The 14,543-nt window shown below is 40.6% G+C and overlaps 2 protein-coding genes and 2 pseudogenes across 4 annotated transcripts; 1 reads left to right on the top strand and 3 right to left on the bottom strand.

Moving 5' to 3' along the window:
* Positions 1-234: 234 nt before the first annotated feature.
* LOC308171344 (transcription factor HES-5-like) lies at positions 235-852 on the bottom strand (the record flags this gene model as incomplete). Its single annotated transcript, XM_080546179.1, has 2 exons — positions 235-663; positions 784-852. 2 exons carry the CDS (start codon positions 850-852, stop codon positions 235-237), a joined length of 498 nt encoding a protein of 165 aa, XP_080402305.1.
* A 4,935-nt stretch (positions 853-5,787) lies between these two features.
* Positions 5,788-6,476, top strand: LOC308171330 (transcription factor HES-5-like; the record flags this gene model as incomplete). The annotated part of the gene is made up of 2 exons (XM_080546163.1): positions 5,788-5,850; positions 6,138-6,476. 2 exons carry the CDS (start codon positions 5,788-5,790, stop codon positions 6,474-6,476), a joined length of 402 nt encoding a protein of 133 aa, XP_080402289.1.
* Positions 6,477-8,853: 2,377 nt separating this feature from the next.
* Positions 8,854-9,534, bottom strand: LOC308170722 (transcription factor HES-5-like; annotated as a pseudogene). The gene is made up of 2 exons: positions 9,410-9,534; positions 8,854-9,288 (listed from the first exon to the last, which is right to left on the bottom strand). The product of its transcript is annotated as a transcription factor HES-5-like (transcript).
* Positions 9,535-13,170: 3,636 nt separating this feature from the next.
* Positions 13,171-13,694, bottom strand: LOC308170750 (transcription factor HES-5-like; annotated as a pseudogene). Its single transcript has 2 exons — positions 13,570-13,694; positions 13,171-13,455 (listed from the first exon to the last, which is right to left on the bottom strand). The product of its transcript is annotated as a transcription factor HES-5-like (transcript).
* Between the last annotated feature and the right edge of the window lie 849 nt (positions 13,695-14,543).

Raw genomic sequence — 14,543 nt, 5'->3', positions numbered from 1 at the left:
CATACCTCCTTTACAGGAGAAACTAAACCATAACAGTCGCTACACAACGCTTGCTATCCTTCATAAATGAAGGACCTGACCTACGTATGTATCAACACTGGAAGTAGAAACTTCCTACATCATCAAAGATGGTTAACAGCCATCCAGTTTGAGAGAGAAAATCTTTGCCAGCGGCTCTACCAGGGCCTCCCGACTGGTCTGGGCTCTACCAGGGCCTCCAGACTGGTCTGGGCTCTACCAGGGCCTCCAGACTGGTCTCGGCCCACTGGTGCCCTGCTTGACTGGGCCCTGGCCGTGGTGCTGGGAGGAGGAGGAGGAGGAGAGGGGAGAGGTGGGGCAGACATCCCGGGCAGCTCTCTGGGCACCGTGGGAGTGCTGCAGGTGCTGAAGCGCCACGTCCTTCAGGGAGTTGGCGGACAGGAAGTGCAGGGTCTGGCTCCAGCACTGGGAGTAGCCGTCGCTGCGGGTGCTGTGAGGGGAGGCGGCGCTCTGAGGCTGCAGCTGCTGCTTCATGAACATCACCGTCATCTCCAGGATGTCGGCCTTCTCCAGCTTGGCGTTGGGGTCCTGCTTCTGGAACTCCCTCTCTAGCAGGGCCTTGAGCTGCTCGATGCAGCTGTTGATGCGATCACGACGCATCTTCTCCACAACCGGTTTCCTTAGCTGTTGAGAAAAAAGAGGGAGGTCTGTTAGTTCTATGTCCTTTGAGCTCAATCCATGAAGGGAATAATTCAATCATTCAAACAATCAATAACCCAAAAAGCGATTGGTAACAGAACTTACTTTATGTTTGTCTTTGGTCGAGAGCATCGAGTTGTCGGTTGAGTCTCTGGTGTAGCAGGTAGGAGCCATTCTGGGAGAGTAGGGAGAGTGCTGCTTCTCTGAGGAAGGCGAGTGAGTTGTGAGCTGAGAGAGGAGCCAGCTCCCCTATTTATAGGAGGACATTAGCATTACAAAGCCATGAGTCCCAGGCAGGATTAGCTTTCCCACACTCCCAGGCCAGTGGGCGAGGCGGACACAACAATGGGAGAGGCATCAATTATCTCCTGGTTAACTGGCCTCATGGCCTCCACAGAGGGAAGGCTGCTGCAGCTCTCAGAGGTCCAGACTGAACACAAGCAGGTCGTTACACTTTTATTACCTGGGAACGTTCCCTCTCTCTCTGATCAGGCCTCTGCAGATGGGCCGTGGGGGAGACAGGAGACTTGATAAGGGCCCCTAAAGGCATAAAGATAAGGAGCAGCACACTTCACACGGTAGAGGCCAGTCACACAGGGCATATGGTCGCTTCAGAGAGAAATAGGGAAGACCAAAAATAACAAAGATGCTGAAAAATCTAAAGTAAATAGGGCCTACACATTAAATAAATTATGTATTTCATTGATTCTCTCTTAAGAGTCCCCCGTTGTTTCTGACTTCCTTACTCACAGTGAATATCAACATGTCTGAAAAACAGATTATTCATCCTTCAACACCTCTTGCTCTCTCTCTCTGCTGTCCCAGTGGTGAAGACACACCTCTCCTCTCTCTCTCTCTCTCCCCCTTAAAAGTCTAAGAAGATTTGGGAAAAACCTCTTCCCACAGCCACTGTATCGTGAGGAGCTCTCTGACTCTGTGGAGAGACTAGACAGAACATGTCAACTTTGTTTACCAGCTACTGAAAGAAAAGATGACTCTTAGCCACTGCTACAGTAGTTAGTACTTCATTTGAACTACAACCATGACATCACTTCAGTTTGTTATGCCTAAGTGCCTTATTTCACAAGCTTAGGATAATAGGATATTTGCTATTGAAATATGTTGAGAAATGTCTGTTTAGTGTGTCCATGCTTATTTGAACAAACATGTTCTGTGTTTTATGGAATGCTCCTGTGTACAATTGAGAACGTATTCTGAAGTAATCGGAATACTGAATACACTTTGAGCCATGTATTCAGCAGCCTATTTAGCGGCTTAATACATTTTCAAAGTATTTCTATACAACCCTGTATGTCACTGCTGACAACTGGCTCGAGCAACACAGCCTACCGGAAATGTATATTGTGACCACCTGTAGAGTATGGAAGCATAAAGTTGACTAAATTCAAATGCTAATGCAATATGACATTGCAATTGCATGTTCCACTTTTGCATGCATTCTTTCAGACAATATTCAAATTCAAATGCAATTCTAATGATTTGCATTTTCATTTTCATGTACCCGATGTGCACATTCGCTGTCAATATTAAAATGATAATGCAAAGCCATTTGACATTTAATTTTCAGTCATGCGCTGCTTTGTAGCTGACAAAATTCAAAAGTTCATTCTAATGTGTCAATATTCAATATTCATCAGTGCGTCTGATGAATCTGCGTCATATGCGTATAATGCGGTCAACAAAAATACATCGCCATATGACTTCTCAATACGGTGATCAAGAACCAACTAACAAATTATTCATAAACACCTATGATCTCAAATTTAAAGAATTAGTGGACTTCAAAATGGCACAAGTAATGTATAAAGTAAAAAATAAGATGCTTCCAGACTGTATCCAGAGACTATTTCAAGTTAGACAGAGTAATTATGAACTCAGAGGAATATGTATGTTTATGAAAACAAAGATTAGAACAAATGCAAAACAAAGATGTATAACAGTTAAAGGAGTTAATTTATGGAATACTTTTGAAAAGGAAATGAAAAAGTGTAGTACATTAAAACGATTTAAAAAAATATTTAAAAATAAGATGATTAACAAGTATAAAACAGAGGTTTAAATATAGTTTTTTTTTTTTTTTGAACTTTTTGTTGACATGCGTAAGTGACATTTTGTTTATAAAAGTTTCAATGTTTTGATTATGCATTCATGGGGGGACATGCATACATGTAACAAGGGTAGGCGCAATAAGCCACGGCTTCAGCCTACACCTTTTTGGTCCTGATGTTATAAATTGTGACTATGTACATTTTCCTATTGTATTGTGAATTGTATAGGGGACCAAAATAAACATTCTCAATCAAAGGCAATAAACAAACAATCAAAGTAGGATTACAGACTTTCAGTCTGCCTCCATCCATGTGGATGAACCACCCAAAGGCCTGAGGTGTTGTCGGAGGCATGAATATGATTTAGGGGGTATTTAGTATAACAGGCTGGGTTTATTGTGAGTTTACTTGTTTGTTTATTGCCTTGATCACCGTATTGAGAAGTGATATGGTTATGGGGGGTGATATTGCAAGGTAATTTAAGCACCTGCGCACCTTGCATTGCGGTAGTGGAGAGAGAGGGGAGCGATGTATTTTTGTTGACCGCATTATACGCATATGACGCAGATGAACCACTGATGAACCAGATGAGACACTGACCTCATGTCTTTTAGCTTGCTTTTATAGTTGTTTTTATTTTCTTAATATTGTTGTCTTTATTTGCACTTGACACCACAGACCTCATTGGCTCTTAGCTTGTTTTATAGCATTTTCGCTTTTGAATTTGTCTAGTGTGTAATATTTGTGATATGTTATGTGTATATGTGAATATGTTTTTCTGTTTTTGCACCTTCAGAAGAACCACTACAATTTCATTGTATAGGCAACTGTACAAGGACAATAAAGTCTATTCTATTCTATATTCTATACGCATTGTTTGTTATTTTTCTGGTTTTGATCGCTTATGGATTATTTTTGTATGTCGCCAAGTTTGATTGTTCTATTCAATAAATGCTCTAAAACGTACTTTTCATCTCAGCGGATTGTTTGGCGCATCATACAATTACCAGCCAGACCCTGGTTGCGTTTCTCAGCGACTTTTTACTTTTGGCTCTATCTATCTATCTCGCTACAGGTGTCATATAACCCTAACCCATATCCTGTCATATAAAAGTACCTTATTGAATCTCCAGGTAATGTAGGCTATTTCTGACATCCATCACTTTTGCTGTCGTTAAGTGTAGTAGAGGTTATCTGCCGGGTCAGGAAGGTCCCGTGGGGGGGGCAGTATAGCTTCCGGGTTAGTCTAATGTGGGGAACGGCCATGCTCTGTAATGCTCTGCACTTATTACTATAAACCAGTTAATGTTTACCCGCTGTCCGCTCATCATTATTATATTAGGAAGATATCACATTAAGATACTTTATTTTTCTGTTTTGGTAGTCTGTCCAATGTGACACTTGCCCTCCTCCACCGGCCCTAGTTTTGGATCTAGTTTGCTGTTCATTATTTTCATGATAAATCGTAGCTAGCTAGCTATAACATCTTCATATACACCATACAGGCTACTGATTAACAGTAGGCACTGATTAACAGTAGGCAAATGCCAATTGAACAGATTTATTCATTATCCTATCTTAAGAAAACTAATGTAACACTCTCATCTGGGGACTTACACGGCAAATCAAATCAAAGATCGACAAATCCCTGATGACATGGAGATGACGTATGACTGCTCTGATGAATCAACCCCTATTTCATTAATTTTCTCTATCGACGTCGATCATTGATCGGCAACGACACTATATAATAGTTTGCCTAACTGGATTTTGCCTAAATCGGATTTGGGCTCCTAATATCTAAAAAGCACGGTTTTCTTATTTTATCGGATTAAAGTAGCAAAGACCAGAAATGTCCATTGACCGCCAGTCAAACTTCTCCCCTTCTATCACCCACAAAGGGGCGTGGACATGACGGGAGAGCAAAGTACCCGGATGCGTTCGAATTGCATAGATAGAGAGTTTTAATTTTGTCAGCTGTAAAGCGGATGTGTTTCCTAGAACATGTAAATGCAATTGCGTATCACCGAATTGCATAGAGAGTTTGAATTTTGTCAGCTGTAAAGCGGATGTGTTTTCCTAGAACATGTAAATGCAATTGCGTATCACATTATTGCATTACAATTTGAATATTGACTCAAATAACGCAGGCAAAAGTGGCAAATGAATATGCTATTTGGGATTGCAAAGTCATTTGCACATTAGAATGAACTTTTGAATTTTGTCAGCTACAAAGCAGCGCATGACTTTGGAAATTAAATGTCAAATGGCTTTGCATTATAATTTTAATATTGACAGCGAATGTGCACATCGGGTACATGAAAATGAAAATCATTAGAATTGCATTTGAATATTGTCTGAAAGAATGCATGCAAAAGTGGAACATGCAATTGCAATCTCATATTGCATTAGCATTTGAATTAGGTCAGCTATATGCTTCCATACGTGACCACCTGTAGAGCAGCGCGTGGATTAAACTTTATGAGCTGTTTTGACTGACCCCAAGCAGAGGTAGATTTGTCTCTGATGTTCATGGAAACGTGTGCCGTATTATGTTGTCGTCCCCCCCCCCTCAGCATATGGGTACGATCAAAGTCGCCACTAAGAAAAGGCCACCTCTTTTTGACACTGTTATAAATGTATACATGTAAATGGTGGTCTCGTGGACCGTGGGGCAGGCGTCTAGGGAGGTGAGACCCAGGAGCAGCACGCTTCTAGGTGGCAGGCCAGCATGTCACGCGTGTGTCTCAAAGTGACATCGGAAGTTGGAATGGGGGGGTCGTGCATCCGACTCAGGGGTGACAGGAGGAGGTGGTCGCCAAATGTTTGTTATTTAACTTTTATTGCGTCTCTGTGGTCTCTGGGGTTGACTGGCGAGTGTGGGAACGTCTCAGGTGCGGAAAGCCCACGCGTTTGGATCTGCAGCCTGCGGTATAAATACGCCTGGCTCCGGGACAGTCTCAGGTAGATCTGTTACTGACTGGACCACGAACACATCTTGAGCTGGGCTGAGAATCATCAACTACTTTTTCTGTTTATCATGGCTCCTAACCAAAGCAGTGATACTGCTGTTGTGAATGCACCATGTGGATATACTCCTAAGGTAAGTTAGATGATCAACCTTAGAAAAGCCTGATATAGAACAAATCAACAAGATAGTTTTGGAAAATTCTGGATGAATGAATGAATTAATGAATGAATGAAAGCTTTATTTCGAACATGTGAAAAAAAGAAATAGTTATAACAACAAAAAACTAAACAAAAACAAGAAAAAACCCAAACAAAAACAAGAAAAAACGAAACAAAACAAAAAACACTATTTACTTAACAGGACCTGTATTGTTTGATTACAAATCAACTAATCAATGTTTTGTCTTTTCCTTAATCCAGTTGCGGAAAGTGACCGTGGAGAAGTTGCGGAGGGACCGTATCAACAGCAGCATCGAGCGGCTCAGGACGATCCTCCACAGAGGGCAGAGGTGCAAGGACAAGTCCTCTGCAAAACTGGAGAAAGCCGACATCCTGGAGATGGCAGTGGGTTTCCTCCGGGAGAGGACCCATGGCAGCGGTGTGCCCCCCTGCCACTCCACGTCCCAGGGCTTCTCCCGGTGCCTGCGAGAGACCCTCCGGCATCTGTCCCCCCATGTCCCCCTGCGGCCCGCGGAGAGGGGGGAGGTCAAGCCCAGCTCCTCACCCCGGTCACAGGGCTCACTGTGGAGACCGTGGTAGTACTGTCCTGGGACACACCAATTGAATTATTATGAACTAATTCATAATGTAAAATATATATTAGGATCATTCATTATTATACTTGAATTATTCCAATTGGAACAAGATCTCCTGACTGTCTTAAGACATTGATATTCAGTGTCTTAATTAAGACATCTCAAGATGTTCTGTGTCTTCAAGACACAGAAAATATGGCTCTTATGCTCCATGTCTTAAGTGAGTGCATGTGTGCATGTCTTCAGGTTAGGTCTTAAGACGACTTGACAGACAAAATGTCTTATTTTGGTTAATTAAGACATCTTAAGATGTCTCGAGACAAGGTGATGGCTGGGTATGCTGTCATCACAAGACTGTACCCTGGTATTCTCTACTTGGGTCTGTTCTCCTCAACAAACAACGTATGCATATTATTGTCTTTGACGTGGCATGGTTAACTATGTTATTTGATTAGAGACGTTCCTTAGTTGTGCAATATTTGTACGTATTTTAGCACATATTTTTATTTTGATATACATACAAGCCTTCCCAGGAGGTTGTCTACAGTGTAGATGTTAGGCCGACTTCAGAACAATGTAGCCTAATGGCACACTTCTCATCATCACACAGTAGTTGATGTTATCTGTTGTCCCACACAGGGCAGGTATATTGTTAGGAGTGTGGGAACGCAGAGAGAGCTCCAGACCCAGGAGGTCAGATGCAGACCCATTGTATCCACACAAAGCCCCTCCCTGATCATTGATTATTGAGTTTCACTAAATATCTAGAGATCTATCTATCTATATTTATCGATCTACTATCTATCTCTCTCTCTCGGCTTCATAGTGTGGTGTATATCATATTATTTTTATTATGTTTATTTTTATATTATTGTGACCAATGACCATGTATTAAACATTCCCTATGTTTATTTCTTAAGAACTCTGCCTGTGTGTTGTTTTGTTTACTGCTATCTCACCGACGCTCCAGTGACTAAAATTCAAACCATGAGTGAGGATGAAGTTGATTTCAGATCAGTCAGTAATGCAGTCCGAACTGATTTCGTAGCTTTCGAAATTCATAAAGGGAAAATATACGGTGCTTCACCATGGACAAAGCTGCCAGCAACTAGTTGCATGAGTAGGCATGTATTTTGGCATGGCATCGTACGCATTAAGCGTACTTAATCAGTCTCATTTATAAGCACTTAATAAGCTATTTATAACACGTCATACTATTATATTAATTGTAAGACTGAAGGCCAAAATAATTGGATAAGACACTTGCAGTAGGCCTATGCCTATAGTCCTATCAATATTGCTCAAATAGCCTACACCATCAATCCATCACATTGGTATGTAGCCTATGTCCTGTATGTGATAGAGAATCATTCACAATTAATATTGATGAAAATATATTGATTTAGTGTGGCGCAATAGTAGCAGCGATATGCTACCAAATCCGTCATGATTACCTGCACGTGAATATTCTGTGAAACCTCTGAGATATTATTTGGTTTAAAATAAAGAGAGAAGCATGTAAAGAGACAAGTGAAATAATGAACAAGTACATATCAATTCATTTGTTTTGTTTTTTCATTTATTCAAGCTCAATGAGTCACATGGATCAACACCATGAATCAAGGTGAATAATTCAGTGATGAAACATCACAACCAGAGCTTGGACAGAAATCCAAGACATTATACTCTAACTGAGTACAGGATACACATTAACTGTCTTTACAAAAGACACATAGAGATGTTTAAGATAAACAGTTTTACATTGAGAGAACGTTATTTTCTCCATTCTGCAGACACATTATTTAACAAATGTGAATCTTATTTTCACAGAAAATACTAAACAGACAATCTAAACTTTGACATAAAAATACATGTAATTCAGTCAATATGACCATATCCCTAAAAACATGTAGTAACAACATTACTTGTAGTAACAACATTAAGTATTCCTAATAGAGGATAAGTATTGATCAATAAGAAGTGATCTTAATAATAACAAGTATTGATCTTAAAACAGTTCATTAATTGTAAATCACAGAGTGATTGTAAATATAATGCCCATTATGGGTAAAAGGTCCTCATGGATGCCTATTAGAAGCTGTTGATCTTATTTATCATAATAAATACATCAATCGACACATGTTTCACAGAACATGGTGTGATATCAGTTGTACAACAACTTTACATTAAAAAAAATAATCATTGATTATGACAATTTTCCCTGAAAAGGGTATCTTCACTTCTTCTGGACAGCTAACAAGTGCCAATGCATGGCATTAGAGTTAGTTGACTTTCTGTCAATATTACTGTCCATGACGCTTAATCTTAGACCAACATGGTCAATGTGTTTGTCTGAGAGTGGATCTCCAGTCTGTAGGACTCTACCAAGGCCTCCAGAGGGCGCTGTTGACTGGACTCTTATCTTTACTGATGCTGGGCTGGGCTGGGGAGCTTAGCAGAGACAGGTCACTCTCCCTCCTGTTCTTATCAGAGGATGGCTGCAGGCTCTGGACGTGGCTCAGCAGTCTTCTCTGGGTCTGTGTCTTCACCTCATCCTTGGACAGGAAGTGCACCATCTCTTGGACACACCTGGAGAAACCATGATTGGCAGCTGCTGCTGAACAGGAGGAGGAACTCACTGGCTTGTACTGCTGCTGTCGTCTCAGGTAGCAAACTGTCATCTCCAGGATGTCGGCTTTCTCCAGCTTGGAGTCAGACTGCTGGTTGAGGATCTCTGGACCCAGGAGGGACTTGAGCTGCTCAATGCTGCTGTTGATACGATCTCTGCGTAACTTTTCCACCACTGGCTTTCTTAGCTGCAAAAAGAAAAGAGGAGTCATTAATAACTTATTCTGGCATATATCAACTGTCATTTCAATAGGTATTAGTTACTAAGTACAGATAGTTACATAGTGAATAATTGTAATTTCAATTTACCTTGTGGGACAGAGTCAGGTGCTCCTTAGGGTAGGTCATTGCTGAAGTGATTGTAGGTGCCATGGCTGGATCTCTGTGCTGTGGAGGTCTCTGTGTCGAGAGAATCTGATTTCCACTGCCTTCATCCCTCCTATATATAGTCCTGAATCTACATATGAATGTGTGGGTCTTGGTCTTGTTGGAGTTTCTCACAGTCTGTAGCCAATGGGTGAGCTTGGAGAGAACAATGAGGAATGTGGAGCTGCCACATGCTCTTACTGCTGGGGGACAATGACCACGTCTCCGGGGAGCAGGTGCAGGGGTGGGGGGTGATGGGGAGAGACCCACAGAGCGCTGTGTGGATCTGGGAAAGTGGTGACCTTGTAAAGAGATCTGCTGCCTGATGTTGGGATCAATGACACTGACAGAGCACACGCTCATCATCACAGCATACACGTGTGACACTGACACAGATTATATGAAAATGTACAGTGTAATTTAATCCCCAGATAATATTCTGCATCTATAGTGGAACCTCCTTTTATGATTAATTTATTATTATGTCACATTTTATACCTTCATGGTGCGTTTGACCTCTGACAATGATGAATAACTCTGTAATGCTCCCCGTGTATTCATGATTTATAGTCATACTTAGTTTCACATTGGATTTTTTTTTAATGTATTGATCATAAGACAATGTAATCATCTTCACCATATCTGTCAAAAATAATAGGTGGGTGGAAAAATGTGATGATAGTTTTCCGTACGGTTCGATAATACATGGACATTCAGAGGTCGGTCAATATCAATTGTCAGGGGTCTCTGAATTCGCTGGGGCATGTCTGGACATGCAGTGACGTAACATACAGATGCAGCAGATGAAGCAGATGTGGTCTCTGTCTCCTGGCTGGTAGTGTGAGTAGAGAGCTGATCGGAGTTTCCCACACAGAGTCCTGTGTGCTGTGATCAATGCACCTCAAAAGCCCCTAAGGACCCTGAATAGACCATTAGTGACGGCTCCTTGCTCTATGACCATCTGGAGGGAAAGATCAGCAAGTGGTTTAGTTGGTTTTCCCTCTCTTTTTTTCACCTCCAATTCTGAATCATGAATCATGAAAGACTACGGAAGGATAAATACACATTTACACTCACAAGACACATTTGTATATGTTTTTAATAATTTAATTGCATCTAAAATGCAATGTTTAACGTAAAACATTTTGACAGTCTGGGCTCTGAAAATTGCCTCTAGAAAACTTTCACTATAAAAAAAAGTGGTTAAGAGAGAAAATCTCTCCCAATCACATGGGTAAACCGTACTCTGTTTATTTAATAGTGATTGTATCCCCTTCCCAAAGTGTGCCCATTCCTAATTGAGACAGTCAGGCGCTGGTGGGATTGAAGATGCTAATGGCACTGAACTGTGACTCTGCTCTCCAGAGCTTTCCCACACTTTCCCCATTGAGAGAGCCTCCACTAAACAATAGAAGTGTGCCTTTTGATATGCTAATCCATCGCTACACAAGCAGTTCCCAACAAGCCCGTGAGGGGTAAAGATCATTACTTAAATATTTCTGTTTAGAAACAAGTATAGACTCACTACTAGAGTGAATTAATTCAGCCTGTAAGTGTGTTTTTTAATTATGTTATTTTTAAACACAAAATAGTGTTGAGGGTAAGATTTTCCTATTGCAAATGGAGGACAACAATTATCTTTAAAATACATACTGTAGTATTTGCTGATTGCTGACAGTGTCCAGTTTACAGGTGTATCAATGATCATTATATGATGCAAATCATGTAGACTGAGACATGTACTGTACTGTACTGTACATCACATGATATTCAATAGTAGTTGTTGATTATTGAAACCTCACTTCTAGATAGTAAGTTTTATTCTAGACAAGTTGCACATCTGGTCACAGAATTAATGTATGAGGCTCGGAGTGTTTTAGATAATCAGAGATTTGACGTAAACCTACAAGTAATGTTATAGAAGGAAGAGGGAGTGGGAAAATAACATGAAGTTAGAAATGAAAATATGCATTAACTTGGTTTTAAAATATAGCTGTAACTATAACATATAACTTTGTGGAACCAATTTTTTCCTTATATTTGGGGTTTTCTTTGCCGGTTTATGCCAGATAAAAGTCTTATTTTACAGACCCAGACCCCCCCCCCCCCCCCCCCCCCTCTTCTGAAGGATCAGGGTAGAGGTCTGGTTCTATTGTCCCAAAGGGGGTCTGTGAGTGAGCTTTCCCTGGTTTCCCACACTCTGCCCATTCACTGCTTTCAAAGGAGGAACAACAGAAGTGTGTCTTATTACACATCACATTAGCTGTGGAGGTGACGTCATTGTTGAGGAGGGACACAGAAGCCCTAAACTGTTAGATGACATTCAGCAGTTTCTGACCAACATCTGGAGTCACATCGTTTCTAAGTGATTTTAGACGTTTAGGTGATTTGATAAGTTTAAAGGATTTTATACATTTAATTTTTTTTAACTGTATTATGAACAGCCATACTAAAAATACATTTATTTTTGATGTATCACTGATGCCTGCTGGCAAATCAAATTTCAACTGTATGATTAATAATCTCTCTGTATTTAGTTTTGCATATTCTGGGGGGCAAATAAAGAACTCTACATCATCACTTGTTGAAATACATTGTATTTCTGAATCAAACAGGTGTGATATGTGTTTTTCTTCTTCTTCTTACAGATGTTGAGTCCATTACTCAGTGGTGCTGTAGGCCACTATACTGTAAAAGAAGCCTTCTCTATCCATTCAGCCATTCCTTTGCATTCATTAACTAATAATTAAATATGATTTAGGTGGAAGTGATGTGAATAGAGAAGACAAGAATAAAGTAAAACACGGAGGAAGGTAATTTCATTTGATTGTTTTTGTATTTATTCAAACTGACTCAATGAGTCATCCGTTTTCGCACCTTGATTCAAGGCAGATGATGAGGTATCACAACCACAACTTGGACATTTATGTCAAATACAGTGTATAACTCTCTCTCTGAGTAAAGGATATACTGTAACAACTGTCTTTTTAAAAGACACACAGGATCATCTGTCTAAAATAAACAAGAGTTTCACATTGAGAGAACACTGTTCTCTCCCTTCTGCAATGTGCATGATGTTTTCACAGAAAAATCATGAAGCTAATTGCATTTTGATCTTAAAACATATCAGAACCAGTTAAAAGGTCATCACAGAGTGATGATAACAGGTATAATACCTAGTGATGGGTAGATCCTCATGGATAAACAGCGATTTTAGAACAAACATTGATCAATATTTAAAGCATAACTCATACAAGCTTCACAGAAGATGCACAATATGATATCAACATGACCATTATCACTACGAAAATGTAGTGTTAACAAATTAAGCATGTCATCAAATTGATCTTAAAACAGATCAGTTATGGAGAATCTTAGAAAGATTTAAGAAGGTATAATACCCATTATGGGCAAATGTTCTCAAAGAAGATAATTCAAGCTGTTGATATTACTACTAATTAGTAAACAAAACATGGAATCACGTTTTGTCCACATGGAACAATTTCTGTCTTGATAATTTTCTTAGAAAATGAATGTCCACTTATTCATTAAGTGTCAATGTCACATTGAATTTTAAAAAAACCTTCTGTACATACAGAAAAACTCTTTCTTCACCTTTGAATATTACTATCCATGACGTTAATACTTGTAGACCAATATGGTCAAGTCTATTTTGTCTGAATGGAGTTCCAGTCTGTAGGACTCTACCAGGGCCTCCAGAGGGCTCTGTTGACTGGACTCTTCTCTTTACTGATGCTGTGCTGGGCTGGGGAGCTCAGAGGAGGCTCCCTCCTGTTCTTCACCTCATCTTTGGACAGGGAGTGCACCATCTCTCTCAGGCAGCAAACTGTCATCTCCAGGATGTCGGCTTTCTCCAGCTTGGAGTCAGACTGCTGGTTGAGGATCTCTGGACCCAGGAGGGACTTGAGCTGCTCAATGCTGCTGTTGATACGATCTCTGCGTAACTTTTCCACCACTGGCTTTCTTAGCTGCAAAAAAGGAAAAAGGAGTCATTAATAACTTATTCCATATTCTTGAGTGGGCTAAGAATAAAGCAAATTAATAATCATATCAGTTGTCACAGATTTGAACCTTCAATTTACCTTGTGGGACAGAGTCAGGTGCTCCTTAGGGTAGGTCATTGCTGAAGTGATTGTAGGTGCCATGGCTGGATCTCTGTGCTGTGGAGGTCTCTGTGTCGAGAGAATCTGATTTCCACTGCCTTCATCCCTCCTATATATAGTCCTGAATCTACATATGAATGTGTGGGTCTTGGTCTTGTTGGAGTTTCTCACAGTCTGTAGCCAATGGGTGAGCTTGGAGAGAACAATGGTCATGTCTCAGGGGAGCAGGTGCAGGGGTGGGGGGTGATGGGGAGAGATCCACAGAGCGCTGTGTGGATCTGGGAAAGGGGTGACCCTGTAAAGAGAGCAGATCTGCTGCCTGATGTCGGGATAAATGACGCTGACAAAGCACACGCTCATCATCACAGCATACACGTGTAACACAAATCATCTGCATTAATCAAATCAAATCACATCAACGTTCATTTATCAAAGGGACAGGATACAGTACAATTAAATGTTTTCTATTATTAATATTAAAACATGTTTTTATTGAAAGACAGGATGGAAAACATGCAATGGACAGTAAAACAATATGTTCCTTTCTTTTTTTAAACAAAAACCACTTCCTGTCCCACCCCCCATCCTATCCCTCCCACCCCCACTTAGAGCACTATGAAAAAGAGCTATGAATTTAAAGTCACCAGCAAATTGGGTAATAGAAACTTTGACAGTCTTCAAAATGTACAGAGACTTTCAATATACTGAAGGCTACATTGAATTAGAACAAATCTTCACATCTTGTGTTCCAGTGCACGGGGAGCCTCTCTAGGCATAATCTTTGACACAGGTAGCTGTCCATTTATCTAACAAGGGTTGCCATACTTTCAGAAAGATACCCTCTCTGTTAATGAATGGCTTATTCTCTCCATGAGAAGCACATTCCCCAGACACCTAAGCCACTGCTGAAATAAAGGGCTGGCCTCCGACTGCCACTGTAGTAAAATAAGGCG

Source organism: Nansenia antarctica, assembly GCF_963989245.1.
Source record: "Nansenia antarctica genome assembly, chromosome: 15".
Lineage (NCBI taxonomy): Eukaryota > Metazoa > Chordata > Actinopteri > Argentiniformes > Microstomatidae > Nansenia > Nansenia antarctica.
Note: the sequence above shows the minus strand (reverse complement) of the source record. Positions and strands in the feature narration are given on the sequence as shown.